At 37.1% G+C, this 18,760-nt stretch overlaps 1 protein-coding gene across 10 annotated transcripts in view; it reads right to left on the reverse strand.

Moving 5' to 3' along the window:
* TUT7 (terminal uridylyl transferase 7) overlaps positions 1–18,760 on the reverse strand; it is a 59,050-nt gene that overhangs the window by 17,347 nt on the left and 22,943 nt on the right. For all 10 annotated transcript variants that reach the window (XM_055427409.2, XM_055427407.2, XM_088838086.1 and 7 more), the window contains exons 12-23: positions 16,210–16,390; positions 13,708–14,798; positions 13,233–13,383; positions 12,080–12,166; positions 11,231–11,331; positions 8,989–9,046; positions 4,841–4,944; positions 4,123–4,212; positions 3,227–3,340; positions 2,975–3,052; positions 2,177–2,354; positions 27–74 (exon numbers count right to left, since the gene is read on the reverse strand). In XM_055427409.2, coding sequence (XP_055283384.2) covers positions 27–74; positions 2,177–2,354; positions 2,975–3,052; positions 3,227–3,340; positions 4,123–4,212; positions 4,841–4,944; positions 8,989–9,046; positions 11,231–11,331; positions 12,080–12,166; positions 13,233–13,383; positions 13,708–14,798; positions 16,210–16,390 — 2,281 coding nt within the window. The remainder of the gene's footprint in view (positions 1–26; positions 75–2,176; positions 2,355–2,974; positions 3,053–3,226; positions 3,341–4,122; positions 4,213–4,840; positions 4,945–8,988; positions 9,047–11,230; positions 11,332–12,079; positions 12,167–13,232; positions 13,384–13,707; positions 14,799–16,209; positions 16,391–18,760) is intronic.

Consider the following 18,760-nt stretch of genomic DNA (forward strand, 5'->3'; position numbering starts at 1 on the left):
CTATTTATAAACAAAGCAAAACTTACTTTTCCTTGATAATCCGGCTCCAAGATTATGATTCAAATCAAATGGATCTAAGTAAAGAAAATTAATGAAAACAAAAAAAAGATAAATAGGAAATACCACTATTTATACATTAAGTAAAGTCTATACAACAAAAAGAAAGTGTTACATACTTAAAAATATTAAAATGAGTGCCTTTTTAATGAGCTTCAAGTCTATAATACAGCTAAGTACTATATATTTCTAAATATATGGAAAGTTTTTCCCTAAAAGTATCCATCAAAAATAAAGATATTGCTTTATATATGAATTCTTAAAGAGTCCTTCATATTATGAGAAGGTGCTTCATTTTGGACAACAAAATACTATTTGGAAAAGACATATTAGTCTGATATCACCAAATCATACTAGTTTTAGAGGAATATAGAGGCCACAAATACATTTAAAACATTTTACCACTGAATGTTCCTGCTAATTAACAGCATTACAAAAAATCATTTTGGAAAATAAATTTATTGGGAGTTCCCTGTTGGTCCAGTGGTTAAGAATCTGCTTTCTAATGCATGGGACTAAGATTAGATCCCTGGTTGGGGAAGTAAGATTCCACATGTTGCAGGGCAACTAAGCCTGTGTACCACAACTACTGAGCCCACACACTGCAACCACTGAAGCCCTAGAGCCCATGCTCCACAACAAGAGAAGCCACCACGAGAAGCCCTTGCACTCTCTGCAACTGAAAAGTGCCCTGCAGTCTCCGGAACTAGACAAAACCTGTGCATGGCAACAAGACCCATGCAGCCAAAAATAAATAAATTCTAGAATAACTAGTCAGAAGTCTTCCTTCTAAGACAGCCTATTACTAATGGCTCATTTATAAATAATGTAAAGTTAAAAGCAAAAGTTAATGAGGCTTCAAAAATTTTTCTTAAAAATTAATAATTGCAGACCATAAGAATCCATTGTGATAATGGAAGGGTTTAAGACAAAGTTCTGTTTTTAGCTATGGGATACTAAAAAGTTATAATCATATCCATAATCCATTTTCATCTGAATTTAATTTTGTAAGTGGCCATCATATTTTAAAAATGTCAATAAGCAGAAGTAATGACAATAGCACAATCTAAAGTAACATTATTTAGGTGATTATAGTTAAAAAAATTATAGAAGACTAAAATCAACAAAATATTTCTTAAGCATTTTCAATTCCATTTTTAAGCATTTAAACTTCATTTTGTCTTTAAAATTAAAATCCCACAAATTGATCACTTAAGGTGGAATCTAAAGAATAAAACAAACAAATGAAAGTAACAAAACAGAAACAGACTCACAGATATAGAGAATAAACTAGTGGTTGCCAGTAGGGAAAGTGAAGTGTGGAGGGGCAAGATGAGCTATGGGATCAAGAGACACAAACTACTATGTATAAAATAAATAAGCAACAAGAATATATTGTACAGCACAAGGGATACAGCCAATATTTTATAATAACTTTAAATGGAGTATAATCTATAAAAACACTGAAACAGTATTTTGTACACAGGAAACTAATATAACATTGCAAATCAATTACACAAATCAATACTGAGCAATCACTGAAAATAATTTGGTGTATAGACAGAATAGAGGATCAAAGTAAAACCATTCAGTGTAAAAAGCAAGTCTCAGAATAATAACCCACAAACATCTAAAAGAAAAAAGTGTATGTATATATATATTTATCTGGGTACATATAAATTATAAAGTTAATACAAAAAATCTACAAAGATAAAAACAAAAATCCCCCAAATTGGAAATAAACAATCAAACACAAACACAAATGGCCCATGAATCCTAGCATTCAGCATGGGTGAACTAAATGACAAATTTTTGAAGCTGGCTTATCTCTATAGCAACCTTATTCTCCAGAACTTGTTAAACAAAGATAAAGGACTTAGTATGGTGAACAAAGATTTTTGGATTTGTAAGAAACCCCACACGAGGGCATCAGTCATTAAAAAAAAAAAAAAAAGGAAACAGATAAGTCTGCCTGACATGGACAGTAATGGGGCAACTGCTAGGCACATCCTGAGCAGTGGCTCATGGCCGCTTGGGAAGAGCTCTGCAAGGACCAAGAATACCCTCAACAGTTCAATCTCTATATTCTATTCAGTTTTAAGTTCAATTTTATTAGTACCTTCAATAACAATATATTTTGATGTCCACTGTTTCTTAAAAGTTGTAAGCAGACTTTTTCTCCTGATGCTAATTACATGTTCTTTAAAATCAAATTCCTCTGTGTAGAAACGAAGAAGTCCCAACCATAGCTGCCCAACAGATTCTGTATTTTTTCCATATTCTGGCCAATAGTTGGGCTAGAAATAGAAGGAACAAGAGATATCATGCTCTATAGTAAAGTGTTAATATCAATAGTCATTTGTATCTTAGGGAATAAATTTGGATTTATTTTAATTAACTAGAGTTTATATATATAAAAACAATTATAAAACTTTTCTATTTTAAAGTACCATTGACATGAGTTTATTAATCTCTACCCTATGACACAGAGACAGAAAGTACTCTGGGTTTTAAATGTCAAATCTCAGAATGCATGTTTGTGGAAGAATCTAGAAATAAATTTTAGAGCCTTGGTGACACCTAGTTAGTATACCTCTGTAACTCAAGAGTTTTTCTAAATTCTGTAGGAAATAATAGAGCAAATTATTTGATCATTTGGAGTAAAGCTACTTAACCATTTTGAATTATTAGTCAGAAAAGAAATCCTGGATACAGTCCCTAGAAACTCACCTGGCTTAAAAAATATTTTCAACTTCAAAGGAATCATCTGTATATGCTAGTTTTTTTCTTTTTTTTACTATCACAATATAAATAAATATAACAAGTGATAATATAATTGTTGACCATCTACACTACAGCACAGTATAGCTAACTTTCAGTCAAGGATGTAAAAAATCTTTACTATTAAAATACGTACCAGTTCATCTATTTGATCAAAAAAATAAATATTCCAGCCATCAACAAATATTTCAGGTTTCTTTTCACCTTTGTATATCTGAAATTAATTTTTAAACTATTAGTATGGATTACAAACTTAGCGCATTGATACAAAAACTTGTAGGAAAATAGTAAAAATTTTAACTACAGAACCACAGAATTTTAGAGAAGGAAGAGGGCTCAAAAATCATCCAGCTCTACAGATGACAAATACAATTTCCTTTACTAATACCTCTTGAAGGACAGGAATAACTGGTGGATTCCTCTGCTGGAGAAAATATAGCACCATGAGCGTATATGCATATGACGATAAGCTGCCTCTAGAAGCATCGCCAATATCACACATCTGAGGGTAAGGAAAAGGAGGAACAAAGGAAAGATCACCAATGTCTTCTGCTACACTTGCAGCTGTTCTATTGTCACTAAAAGTAAGGTGCTTCTAGAGGGCACTAATATAAAAACCACACTTTTCAAATGCTAAAATATGTCAACAAAACCAAATGAGACCAACCAAAAAAAAAAAAAATCAAAAAGTAAAACAAACCCCAACAAAGCTGTGGAACTATCAGCCACAAGCAATATTAGGCTTTCATGTAAAATTAAGGTAACATTTTAGTTTGTTCAGTAGGGCTTCTCAAATAGTTGGCTATGGTTCTTTAAAAATATAGGCCTATGTTTTCTTTTTTTTTAAATTGAAGTGTAGTTGGTTTACAATATTATATTAGTTTCAGGTGTATAACACAGTAATGTAATATTTTTATAGATTATACTCCATTTAAAGTTATTACAAAACAGGGAACTGTCTGGTGGTCCAGTGTTTAGGACTTTGTGCTCTCACTGTGGAGGGCCCAGGTTCTATTCTTGGTCAGTAAACTAAAATCCCAGAAGCTCTGCAGTGTGGCCAAAAAAAAAAAAAGTTATTACAAAACAATGGCTACATTCCCTGTGCTGTACAACATATCCTTGTTGCTAATTTACTTTATCTCTTAATCCTATAATATCCCTGTTTCCCCCACTAATAACCATTAGTTTGTTTTCTACATGACTGAGTTTGTTTCTTATGTTTTCAAAAAGGTTTAAAGATGTAAAGAAATTTCCTGAGGAAATCTCAGGAGGAAGCATACTTACCTTTGTAAATACTTTCATAGTATAGCACAAATATTTCACTCTGGGATCAATGGCTGAATAAGCAGATAAGAGTCTTGTGTTATGAAGGGCCTGTTAAAAGGGAAATTATACTACCTTAAAAAAAGCTTTAAGGTGAAATATTCTGAATAGGTTTACAGTGTAATTCATTTTTAAGATGAGGACATTTAGACTGAAACTAATATTCTTCCCCTACAGAGAAGCTTTACTAACTTACTAGATAATAATTACAAGTGACATCTGATCTCAGGCCACCTTAGTCTAAACATTCCTAGAAAATATGAGCTATAAAAATAATCAGTTCCCTTTAACTCAACATAAGATCTGCATCCCTGCCTATTATTTATATTATATGTCCTTAGGGGCCAGAGAGGTTCCAGAGAGTGCTGAAAACAAACCAGGTCTGAGACCAAAGACACACACACACTCCCCAAAATCAAACAAAGTTCAAGCAAAAAAAAAAAAGAAAAAAGAAAACACTTGCCACTCTGACCTCATTTTTAATGAATACTAATATTAACTCAATTCTGTGTTATATCCCCCATCTCAGAACACTGCCAGACACTTAGTAAGCACTAATAACTACTAAAAGAATGAATAGGATGAAATGAATGGCTTAATTTTACTTAAAGACTGAGTAAATTAAGAGATACTTCTTCCCCTTAATCTCCATAAAGAAAAAGTCTAGGGAAAATCTTACCAATGTGTTATACAAACTGATGTCCACTTCCAGACCACTTCTCAAATGAAAGAACTTTACAATTGGTACCTTTGCTGTTGTAATAGGCAAGATGTTTCTCAGTCCTAGGTTGGGAAACAAGATAGTGTCATTAAATCCAGCAGCAGAGGGTATAAGTTGCTGTTATGTTAATGTTCCAACACAGAATGAAGTAAACCTGGCTTTGGCTTGTCTCAGCGAGTCACTAAGACTAGTCAAAGAATTCTGTTAAAAACAAACACGATTCTTCTGGCAAAGTTTACATTTGTTAAACACATGAATATCTGAAGTACAAGAATCAATAAGGCAGCCACTGCCCTTCAGGAACACACTGGATCTTGTGTATGTGTATAGAGCTGTCAGTCTGATAAACTTCAAAACAGAGGAAACTACTACAGAATCTGGACTATGTGTGCCCTACCTATTCTCTGTATGATGACACACATTACATGAAGAAAAGTCCTACATCATATGAGTAATCATCTGAATGTCCAAAACAAAAGTTACTCATCATGGAGCTAGAAGCTATGTCAGTATAAGAAAAGAATCAGTGTCAACAGGAGAGAAGGATATTGCCTCAGCTAGGTTTTGAAAAACTACAGGCAAAAAAAGAGAAGGCTGAGGGAATTTACCAGGCAAGGAAAACTGCACAGGGAAAGGGTAGCTACCTGATACAGAATGACAAGCTCAGGGAACTTCCATGGAATTGTGCAAGCTACAGAGTGGACTTGAGGGAAATAATGAGTAACAGGAGAAGTAGTAAAAACTGAGAAGAACCCAAATATAGAACAAATATATCCTTGGAGGCAAAAAAAATGCCAATGAACTGGCAAAATCTGGGAAGAATCACTGACCATTGGAGGCACTTGGAAGAGAGACAGGATGACCATTATAAAAACTGACCTGGGCCTGAACTATAATGGTGGCATGGGAATGCAGAGAAGCAGCAAGACAGGTTTGAGAGCACCTCTAACTGGATGGGTTGGGGAAGAAGTAGGGGAAAGGAAGGCTATGACAGAAAGAACATTCCTGAACACCCAGATTCCTTTACAAACATATCTTCTAAGACCATTCACCCTTACCCAAAAGATGACACAGACCCAGAGAAATGAACATGCTTAGGAATATGCAGTTGGTGAATTGTGGAGTGGGAAGTCAAATCTAAGTATGTCTGACTCTATTGAACCTAGTCTAGGACAGGCTAATTATCACTTCATTCACTTCGCTGATTCCAAGGATGTCAATGTCGACAACCAAGAAAGAGGATGTAGAAGGAAGAACAGCTAGTGGCGGTTGTAGCAGAAGGGAAGTGGAAGAGAGAAAGATGTGTTATTCTGGGTGCTGAGGTCCGAGCTCCTTTTGGGAATTAAATGGTGACACCTAGAAGGATAGATGCCTAGTGATCTGGAATTCAGAAAAAAAAGTATGCGGGTGAAAGGAATTTCAGCAGAAAAGGTCTGCATGGGAGACAGAAGAAGTCTAACTTATACTGATGGGGAGAAGAGGCAAGGAAGCTCCTATTTACTGAACACTTAGCAAGTCAGGCCTTGTACTGTATTATTTTTCTTAATCTTAAATCCTATTGTTGTTCCTGCTTTACAGATGAGAAACTGAGTGCTTACAATGAAGGTGAGTGACTTTTTGGAATCACACAGCCAGCAAGCAGGGACCCAAGATTTAAAACTAAGGAGTCTGATTTTAGAAGCCACCATTAATTACTTTGCTATGGTGGCTTTAAATTAAGCATCCTTTTTTCCCCCATCTCCTTCCTAGATGGAGAACTTCTAGAATTTGACACTGTTAATTCACTATTATGTCATTTATAAATCTGTCCTCCAGGATTTATTCACAGTACATCATCCTGGTTCCTATTTTACCATTCCAGTAGTTCCTTTTTCAGTGTCCTTCCTTAATTTCTACACTTATAAATTAAAGCTTGGTCCTCAACCTCTCTCATAATCCCACGGAATTGTTTTATTCTTGGCTTCTTCCTTCAGGGTTTTCAATACAAAACTGTTTCATTTTGTTCTTCAATCTTAACTGGCAACTCTACGTTTCTAACTGCTTGCTGGAGTGTTAACTCTTAGAGATTATAGCTCCACGGCAAACTATCACTCCACACTGGTTTTCTCTGCAAACATTCCCATTTCTTAGTTCAGATATCAGCCTGAATTCATATTTCCTACTTGCAGGTTCTGAATCTAAGAAAACTCCCTTTGGAATCTTTCATATTCTTTTCCTTTTAGGATCACTGGCATCTGGTTAAGATCCTTCTGTCCTGTCCCTTAGACTGTATCTTCCCTAAGAGCATACCAGCTGCCTAAAAAGTTCTGCTTTTATTGGGTTTCTTCTCTCGAACACAGTTCACATTTTCCTACTAGTTCCCACTTGAAACTCCTCTCAAAATGTATCAATCTTCTCATTGTCCTACAAAATCGACTATAGTGATTATCATAGTCACATCCATGAATCTTTGGAATGACTTCTCATCTTATCCTTTTCAAATCATGTTCATCAATATCATGAGATCAGAACAAGCCTGTCTCTTCCATGAACCTCCCCTATCCAACTCTTTCCCCAAATCTCTCTCTCCTCAGAAGTTATTTAATACTTACTATAGGCTCTACAAGTCATTTTAATAAATGAATACCACCATACATTGTTCCATACCCTGTGAGAGTATCTTGTGATCTGAAAGTTGTCAAAGGAAAGACCTGTAGACTTATTTTTCTATCCTACTTACAAGCCCAACACAGTGCCGAGCACATAATAAGCACCCAATAAAATATGTGGGAAAACTGCATTCTTAATCATTGCTTTCTAGCTATTATTCAATTTTTGCTCCATGCAATCTGTATTACATTATAATCTGTATATAAAAGTCATTTTTAGGCTAAAAATGACCTATTTTTAACATGGTTCATTCTTAGAAAGTATAGGTTTTTTAGGAGAAAGGGAAGTGACGTCTGCAGCTTAATCTCAAATGGTCCAGAAAAAAATTACGAGGAAGCAATAGATAGGATGATAAACCAAATGTGGTAAAATGTTAACAACTGGTGGATCTGAATGAAGGGCAGACAGAATTCTTTGTACAATTTTTGCTGATTTCCTTTACATATGAAATTATTTCAAAATCAAAAGTCAAAACCTACCTCACTATGAAATACCTAACAGTCATGGCAACGTAGCAATCTAGATTCTTTGCATAATCTTCAAAAACAAAAATAAAAAAGCATATAGTTTTGAGAGGTAAAATTCCCAAAATGCTTATTTCAATGACCATAAAAATTATATCAAAGCACATTAAAAAAAATACTGATGCCCTAGGTTACTTTTCATTAGGAATAAAACAAAATTAAGATTTTTCCCCGTTATTTAAAATCACACGGTATCCTCTTTAAACTCCTGGAAATAAAAAATGCAAATAAAAGGGGTACTCCAGGTGCATATTTATGTGTGCATGCCCATACGTGTGGATTTAAATCTACTCTTGACTAAGATATAAGAAAGCGTTTTATGGATGGTCCACAGATTTTAAGTTTCACAAAGGCAAGGACCACATCTTGCTCACTTTCATTTTTAACTCTTAGCACAGACGTTTGATGTACCACATTTTAAAAGACTCTCATTGTTAACAGCATCCACAGCTACCTCTGACAAAGAGAGGCAGAAGAATATGTTAATGGCATTTCAGCTCTGTGCATAATTACAGAACCTGTACATTTTGGAGCTATAAATACTTGTCCAGGGTCATGCATAACTTGCTGAACAGCTGCAAGAATAATCCATCACCCCAGTCCATAGCGCTTTCCACTATACTTCACATCATGGCCAGCACCCTCTACCTACACTTTGATTTACACTATCTTGATAGGGCAAAATGAGTCCCAAATTTCTTGTGTGTATAGTATACATTTTGTCATGAAATACAACCAAGGCAACAACATGCATACAAATTATAACCAATTCCTCAGTTTTTCATACTTAAACACACAGATTTTTTTCAAAGACACCAATGCTATAAATGTTATATGAGCCACTACACTGTTTCAGTCATTTGTAAATTTTAAGTATCCAAAACACTAATAAAAAAGATGAGAATATTTTTTAGATAAAGCTTATAGAGGTACCTGAATGCTTTTTGAGGACTCTTGCCAATTCTTCAATAGTTCTTACACAGTCCAACCCCTGCAACAAAAATGGCACAGACTGAATCAAAAACAGAAGACACGTTCCTAACCCTGTTTTGGTTTCATTTCCTCCAGAAATAAAATTAAATTCAAACTGCTGTACATTCATTTTTCTTCTTTCAGTTCAGTTCAGTCGCTCAGTCGTGTCCGACTCTTTGCGACCCCATGAATCACAGCACGCCAGGCCTCCCTGTCCATCACCATCTCCCGGAGTTCATTCAAACCCACCTCCATTGAGTCGGTGATGCCATCCAGCCATCTCATTCTCTGTCGTCCCTCATGCACCCTACTTACTAACTGCTCTTAGAGGAACAAGAAAGGCCAAAATCAGTGTCCCCAGAAAAGTCTCTGAACCACCAAGAATCTCCAGTTTTTTTCCTCTATGTGACAGAATTAATGAGACAGCTTCTGTGGACTGTCTTATTCATTCTGGGTAGATCTTCATTATAGCTGGAGAAGACTCTTGAGAGTCCCTTGGACTGCAAGGAGATCCAACCAGTCCATTCTAAAGGAGATCAATCCTGGGTGTTCATTGGAAGGACTGATGCTAAAGCTGAAACTGCAATACTTTGGCCACCTCATGCGAAGAGTTGACTCACTGGAAAAGACTCTGATGCTGGGAGGGATTGGGGGCAGGAGGAGAAGGGGGTGACAGAGCATGAGATGGCTGGATGGCATCACCGACTCAATGGACATGAGTTTGGGTGAACTCTGGGAGTTGGTGATGGGCAGGGAGGCCTGGCGTGCTGTGACTCATGAGGTTGCAAAGAGTCGCTCACAACTGAGCAACTGAACTGAACTGGAGAGCTGATGAACTGCTTTGGGACTTGATTAAGCTCAGATTATTTCTCCATAGGACTAGTCGAACATATAATGCACAAAAAGAAAGTTATACAGCAAAGATGAGTAACATTTCAAATATTTAAAAACATTTGGGCTGATCTTTTTAACATGAAGTCCTTTTGTTGGTTAGTTGGATATATACTTCCCAGAATTTGGAATTTAATTGAGAAATGCCCTCACAACTAGTTTATTAATCATGTAAAAATTCAATCTCAATGATGTATAGTCAGGTCATTCATATACTGGACCCAACTGTCCTTATCCACCTATGACCAAAGTCACACCAGATAATTTGTGGGTATTTTCTCAAATCAACCCTGAAACTCAGAAAACGCATAAGAAGATCCAGAGCAACAGCAGCACCACTCATTTGGATGTGCAGCATTTGGACTACTGTTCTAAATAAAAAAGGGGATGGATTTAGTACTTCTTAAACTTTACACCTTTTCACAGTATTTTATAGTTGACAAATGCCATCAAGGTTGGCAAATCTTTTCTGCCCTGTGGGCCATATGGCCTGTTGCAAGGACTCAACCCTGGAGTTAGTGAAAGCAGATGTAGACCATACATAAATGAAAGGGTATAGCTGAATGCCAATAAAACTGACATTAAAAAAAAATTAACAGGCAGTAGGCTGTAGTTCACTGACTGCTGACATACACGATCCAAGCTGAGGTGCACAACAATCTTCTGAGGCACAGGAAATCTCATTTCTGTATTAGAGATAAGCAACCAAAGATGGACAAGTCTGCCTTGAATCCAGTTTAGCACTCTTTTATCCCTGTACCATGGGCTTCCCTGGTGGCTCAGCTGGTAAAGAATCTGCCTGCAATGCGGGAGACCTGGGTTCGATCCCTGGGTTGGGAAGATCCCCTGGAGAAGGTAGAGGCTACCCACTCCGGTATTCTGGCCTGGAGAATTCCCTGGAGTATATAGTCCATGGGGTTGCAAAGAGTCAGACACGACTGAGTGACTTCACTTTCATCACTGTATCACACTGGCTGCCTGCTAAAACTTCACAGAAAACCTTATGTGGGTGTATTTCGAGTCAGCCTAGTGGCTATGCCAAAGGGACAGTGGAAAGGCTAGTTTGGCTTTCTAGAATTCCCAGACGTCGCTTTCATATCCAGTTTGATTTATAGGTTGGAAGCACAAGGCTTTCTACTCCTCACATTCACCTCTAAACTTCTAACGTATTTATTTGGCCAGACAGATTGTACCAAATGGCATACTCCATATGACATACCCTGATAAATTTGGAAAATACCATGCTGAATTATGAATCAAGACTGTAAAAACACACGTCACAGCAAATGTAAATTTTATGTGGTCACTGTACCTCAGCAGTTTCAAGTCCGTTAATTGTCATGCAGACATCAAGGTCACTCTGTTTGAATCCAAATCCATTTTTGGAGGAGCCAAACAAGCTCAGTTTAGTTCCTGTTAGAGATACATGAAAAATAACAACTAACCTGAGTACATTTAATTTTCTGACCAAAGCAACTCTCTTAAGAATCAAAAATACTCAGTTATTAAGTGTTCTATAATAATCTCATAATAATTATTTTCTTTTATTAACTAGTCTTTTATTATAAATTACTTCCTCTCAAAATTTACTATAAATAAATACAAGCTATAGAAGACATGAAAGATTATCAAATGTCACTTTATTCTTAGATGCAAGGACATTTCAAGGAAAATGTGGATCACCTCAGCACATTTAATAATGTAAGCTTCAGTTCAGTTCAGTCGCTCAGTCATGTCCGACTCTTTGTGACCCCATAAATTGCAGCATGCCAGGCCTCCCTGTCCATCACCAACTCCCGGAGTTCACTATGCAAGCTTCAGTTCAGTTCAGTTCAGTTTAGTCGCTCAGTCGTGTCCTGCTTACTACTTTCTAAATAAATTCACTTTTTAGAGGTCTGACCCTTGACTCTCAACTAATAAATGAAGTTCACGCGTATCTGCTAAGTGAAATACTACTACACTGCAACTGTCTTTGTTGGCAAACTAGGACTGGACAGACCTAAAACCATTCTAGGAATATCACAAAACAAAGAAGCCCTGTCCCCACCATCACTGCAAGACTGTTTTCTTATGCTTAAAATTAATGTTCTTGTAACACATGCACTCATTCTGAAGCAAAGCAACATTATCTTTCTTTTCTTAAAGCCAAACAATTATTTACCTGGAAACTCCTGCCTTATGAAATTTTCTAGGTTTTGCCGAATATGTTCACGGGCCTGATCTTCTAGGACAGTTGGAGAAAAATCCTCTGTTTAAAATAAACAGATACATTCAGAAACAAAGATTGTTCACATTCTCTGAAAAATGTTTTTCAATAAGCCTAATTAGCTAAAAAAAAAAAAAAACAACCAAACCCTAAATTTTGTGTCTTCTCAGTAGACAGTATTAAGCAATGTACAATAAAGATGCCTTTTTCAAAGAGTCTATCACCAAGAACTGTTCCTGAGATGGAAACCAGTCTGCACAAGGGTTCTGTTCCTGGGTTTCACAGAGGCCCAGAGCCTGATAAAGGCAGAGGGTGAACACAACAGTTTGTATGTATTTATACATATATATAAAACACATTTTATATGTTTGTGTATGTATATATATATATATTCACATTTTCCCCCCTAAGGAGAACTAAGTTTTCTTTCATCACTTACACTCTCCAAAGAGATTTAAAGAACAAATCTCTGATTAAGAACAAGTGACTTATGGCACAGACATCTTAACATACAGCAATGTGATATATCACAATCTTCTGCTCTTAGCAGCTGCATGCCTCTCCATCAAATGGTTTTCCATGTAGAACTTAAACCTCTGCACACCAACACTTCCCCAAACTGATGTTCCTTAAAGGTTATTAACTAGTATTAATTAAAGTATTCTAAGCTCAAATTTTAGAAATGTTAGATAAAAGAATTAAATAAGCTTTTTACCTAAACATTTCCAGGAGCCTTTATTATGCTAATATGCCCCAAAAATCTCTAAGGGAGGGGGTAGGATATACAGTTATTCCCCCTTGACCTTTGGGATACTTCCTGTTGCTAAATACTATTAATGGCAGGTACCTAGAAAAGCATTTCAAGGAAAACCAGCCGGGAAATGATAGTACTCCAATCATAAGACTTAAAAGATTCTCCTTCCCTGTTTTTCTTTAACAAGTATTTATTGCATGTCCCAAATGGAACACGATACACAGAGTACTATGGATACAATATACAATGCAAAAGACTTAGCCTGGATAATAAAGCTAATGGGTTAGTGAATCAGATTAACTCTTGAAAAAACATCAATATTTTGACAAATAAAAAGAAATGTTAATAACTTACTGTAACACTGAATGCAAACTTGATCTAAGATATTTGAAAATTTGGGCGTTAATGGTGGCAAAGGTTCCAGTTGAATTCTTTTGAAGTCTTCAGGACAGTCCTTCTTTAGATGACCCTCTCGTTTGCATAAACTGCAAACTACTGTAGGAGACTGCAGGAAGATGGCAAAACAAAACAAGACTTAAATAAAGGAGCCTTGAATCTTTTTTCCAAAGTACACATTCTCCACCTCACATTCCAAAGGAATGAAAATATAGTGGCGTGGCCACTCCAAACACACTCAGGAGAAAAAGGCAGTTATTTTGAGTACCAACAGCATTTCTTTTCTCCTTTGCAAATTCCCAAGAGATTAATGAGCGCAGTGGACCACTACTGAGACAGCGAGAGCCCTGGTTTAGTATATGAAAATCCAAAGTACATACATTAAAACTCTTTCAAATCTCCTAGTTCCATGTATAGGAGTGGCACTGATTACCTTGCCTTTGGTGAAGGTGAGTTTACTAAATTCATAGAAGAAATCAGACTGGTCCACAGCTGAATTTTCCTCACACACACTTTCTTCTTTAAGGCTGATTTTATTAAGTTCCATTAGTAAATTTCCATCTACATGGTGTTTCCCACATTCTTTCAAGTCTTCATACTTAGCAGTTCCATCTAATTCCACATCCTCTTCAGACAGGGCATCCTCATCCCCTGATCCAGTGAAGGTGTTGTCTAATTCATCTCCATTAGCAATGTCATCCTCATCTTCTCTTTGGGAAATGGAGAGCCTGGGTTCTTCCTCCTCCTCCTCCTCCTCTTCCTCATCAGAGTGAAGGATTCCTGATATCTGGCTCTGTCTTGAAGGGGAAAAGTGGCTTACAGCATCTCCGAGTTCACTGGTGCCTTCTATGCTTTCTTCATCAACATCAGCCTTGGCATATGAAGTAGGAAATTCATCATCCTCTTTAGCTATAGGATTTCTGATGCCTTCTAGATCCAAAGTGGCATCTGTCTTGTTTTCTGGGCTGCCACAGGTGACAAGCGCTCCACACTTGCTACTACTTAAAGCTTGATCATCATCAGTCAAAGGATGCTTGCTTTCCTTTCCACTTTTTTCCGTCTTATTTTTACTTCCTGTTTCTTGATGATGTACTTCAATGTCCTCAGAGTCACCAGAACTGACTTTTGCCTTAAGATAGTCGGAGTTTTCCAGGTGGACACTGATGTGTGAGTTTCTGATTTTCTCTGCTGATGGGCTTTCAAAGTTTTCAGCAGTCTCTTTAAGAGTAAGTGGCTGTGCCTTGCAGGTGTTTGCAGTTGAACTGGCAGCACCAGAACCCTGAGCCAAAACTGAGTTTTTGAGTTTATCACCTTTTGCTTGTAGCTCTGAATCGTGCTTTGCGATTTCTTTAGAACGTTCAGAAGTACAGCTGACAGTACTCAGAGGCTTTGGAAGGCTGGATTTCATAACTTTGTGTGGAAGAGCAAAATATTTATACGTTGTCCTTAAACAATGAAGTATATATTCAAACACAGGTTGATTATTTAGGGTCCTTGCCACATTTCTTTTTACGGAGTAGGGATCTGTAATGGAAAAAAAAAAAATCCACTGCTTCACACATTTCTATTTTACGTTTTAAAAATCAGCCTGCTACATAGATAAAGACAACAAATAAGTAACAGTACAACTTATCATTTATCTTATATGCTTTTTTTAAAAACTGGGGATGGGGAATAAGAAGATACAGTTTTAAAAACAAAAAGAAATTTTTTCTTAAACATCTGCTCTATGAAGAGAACCCATTCTATTCAGAACCATTACCCCTTCCCTACTCTGTCCTGTGACTGTGGAGGTAAAAAAAAAGTCATCAGTGTGGCTCTCATGCCCTCGGGAAGCGGGGTCTTCCCTCCGGGCTCTGCTGAGTGCTCTGCCTCCCCACTCAGCCAGGCCCTGCGGTTTGTAGAGCTTACCTCCACTCTTCTGCCCTGGGAAGCCCCATCACTGAACTGGCTGGACTGAATTCAGGGGCGAGAGGGAGGCACCAGGAGGAGACACCACTTCTCTCAATCTTTTCTCCTCCCCTAGAACTCCAGCAGGTTAGGCAATTGGCCAGAAGAGCTGAGCCAGAGAAACTGCAGGGGAGGGTTTAAAAATGTGAGATCCCCATGACTGCACACAGAATTTATGCAAAATGCAAAAAACCCTCTTATGCAATATAAGGCTTGAAAAAAATCAAGCAAAAATAAGAGAATTCCATTTAGGAGGTTCTTTAAATTATTTGAAGGAGGAGAATTAAGATTTCTAGAGGGGTTTCCATCTCCTGACTGTAAAGCTGAGAGGAGCTTGTCCATTTAGAGGAGTCTACAGGGCACACCAGTATGTCTTTCATATAATGGTTTCAGTTAAATAAGACTTGACTCATTTAAGAGTTAAGTGTTTTTAAAGAGAAAAGGTGTTTTTATGAATAAGTTCTAAATATTACTGCAGGTTTTCCAAAAGTAAACTCTCTCCTTGGAGAGAAATTTAATGAAGAATGCTGTTTTTCATGAGAAAAGGTATTTTCCTCAACCTCTGTAAAACTAAACAACATCAATAACAATTCACGAAAGGACTGAATCTAAAGATTCAGAAATGAGAACAGCGAAGAGCAAAGAGGGATTTACATGTCACTTGGAAAAGACTTCTTAATCATTTAAAGATATTAAGCAACTTACAAAGAAAATAAGGACACAGACAGCTATTTCTTTTAGTTGCATAAGTAATTAACATTTTTTATCACAGCACTTAAAACACTCAGGATGAACAACTTGGTCCCTTGGAAAGATCTATTGTAACGCATGCAAGATTCTCGCTATCTACTTCACCACTGGGGTCAGGCCTACCTTACATGTAGAAGCTGAAAAAAGACTGAAATAAAAAGCATGCTGTTTAGACTGATACCTTAAAAAAAGGGGGGGATGGGGATGGGAATTAAAGATAAATATTTTGAGATACCTTCAATGGCAATGCGTTTTTTGGGCCAATCCTTTGATTCACGAGATATCGATTCTTTGACACGGATACTTATCACTAAATCAGCCAAATTAAATTCTAAAGCATAGAATCGAAGCAATTCCACCCAGAGTTGCCCAACTGGTACTGAAGGCTGCTGTTTTGAATCAAATATTAATGATACCTATTAACAGCAAAGAGAAAATATACAGGTTATTTCAGATGTCAGTACAATCTGAAAAATCAGAGATCTTCAAGCAAAAATTAAATACATCTGAAAAACCTTAGCAAAGACATGAATCGGTAGTCTATCTTGATAAATCACATTCTAGGTTCTATTTTGATTGTGAGAAAACAGCATTCCTTCACTGAATTCTGGGATTAAAGTTATGTTAAAACCTAGTCAGTATCATAGGAATAGACAGGCAACACATAACCAGGCAGCACTTCTAATTTTGAAGTCTTAAGGGCAGGTGGAGAGAACTGTGCTTCACTGCTACTACTCTCAGCACGGAGTTCCCCCTGTTCCTGCCGCCGGAGGGCGCCTTTACACTGTTAGACTCAGAAATGGACTGTAGTTGTCTGCATAGAGTAAAAGGAAAAATGCTCCTCTCACTTGCTCTGAGAAGTTACATTAAATTCATTGGTTCTTCCAGCAGCAACTGATTTTAAAGTCGAATAAATAACCCTTGATATCATAAATTAATACAAATTTTCCACTCACAGACTCATGATAAGATGTGACATACTGTGATGCAACACAGTGGAAAGTTCAAAGGATTTAGAAAAGAAAAAGAGCGTCCAAATACTGACTTTGTCACTTCACAGGTTTTGACTGCTTCGTGACTTAGCTTCTTCATTCTTGGACTGGCAGTATAGCTCAGAAGTGAAGAGAACTGGCTTTCAAATGGGACATGCTAAGCTTTCAAATCCAGCTCTTCCATTTACTAGTTGTGTCTGATCCTGGTGAAGGTATATAAGCTGTCTAAGCCTTGGTTTCCTCATCTGAACAATGGGGATCATAGTACCCACCTCATAGGGCTGTTGGGAGGACTGAGTGAGAGAGAGTCTGTTAAGAGCTTAGCACAGTGCCTGGCACACATGTTCAAAAAATGGTCGCTATCATTATCTGCAGAGTAGGGATGATACCACCTATAACACAGGATAGTGATGAGGATTAAATCAGAAACAAGGGAAAGCATCTGGCAGACTGGTTGCTGGCTGCATTTTTTCATTTAGGTATAGTCTTTTTAAATACAAAAAATCCATATATCATTGAAACCATGTCACAACTGTAAGATGCTCTTAAGAGGTAATTTAGTTCAACTCCCATATGCTTCAAGAGAAGGAACTGAAACCCACAGAGTTTATGTGGCTTGCGTGGCAGAAGAACAATGTCTCCTGATCCGAGGCCAGTGCTCTTTCACCATACTATGCAATGTCAACACTGTCCAGACCTCACTTAATTTTAGAAGTGGCAGCATGATTTATCTCTCCAATTAGCATTCAAATGCAAAGATAAAAGTATTTAAGTGGTCTTTCAGCAGTAGCCTTTCCTTCTAGGGTACACAAATTTGCTTCCAATTGCACTTTATTATATCAAGTTTCAAAATAAGTGGTGTGGTCACACATTTATTTAGTAAATCTCAACACAAAGGTTCTGTGAAATAAAGTCATCAGGTGGATTTACAAACCAAACCTGATTAAAAATGTAGTTGTTTTGGTCCCACAAACAACAGTTGAGGACACAGAGAAAACCCCAGAAATGGAAAGTTCCATTAGATCTCACCTCTTTATCCATATATTCAACATGTCACTGAAATGACTTTACAATATCATAACATGGAACTTAAGAGGCCTCTGACATACCTAGATTAGTGGTACTTACATTGTTATTTTTTTTTAAACATAGAGAACACTGTGTTTTTCAAATAAAGTAAGACTAGTAGCTAGCATTTACTGAGTGCTTACCATATGCTCGGCACTGAGTTAAGCATTCTATAAATCGATGACCCTATGAGAAGGTACCAATTTCATCTCCATTTACAGGTGAGGAAACTGGGGCACAGAAAGATTAAGTCACCTGCCCAAAGACTCATAGCTAGAAGTGGGTGAGCTGGGACACAAATTCAAATATTCTGGCTCCATAGTCTGAGCTCTTAGTCAACACTGGAACCCCAAAAAGACAAATGACACAAGTGGTGTGTTCTGGAGGCAGCTCAGGTAGGGTGCCACCACCATTCTCTTCCCCTCAACAAAACCAAGAATATGTGATTCACCAATATCTCCCCATTTTAGGCCAGAGTAAACAAGGACTACAAGAGTGACATGACCTGTTTGTGAAGAGCTGGGATTAGAATCCCAGGCTCAGAGGTATTTTGTGGATATTCTTGTCATTTTACCCCAAAGGGATATGGGAAAGCTCATGAAGTCAAGGACTGTTTACCAATTTGGATCAGAATCCTACTGTTACATAGTTTAGATTTTTGTTTGAAATTCTAATGGCAGCTCGTTCCTTGTGCATAAATTCTCATTCTCACTACTAATGGTATGA

Source organism: Moschus berezovskii, chromosome 7, assembly GCF_049115385.1.
Source record: "Moschus berezovskii isolate FMDL1 chromosome 7, NW_MosBer_1.0, whole genome shotgun sequence".
NCBI lineage: Eukaryota > Metazoa > Chordata > Mammalia > Artiodactyla > Moschidae > Moschus > Moschus berezovskii.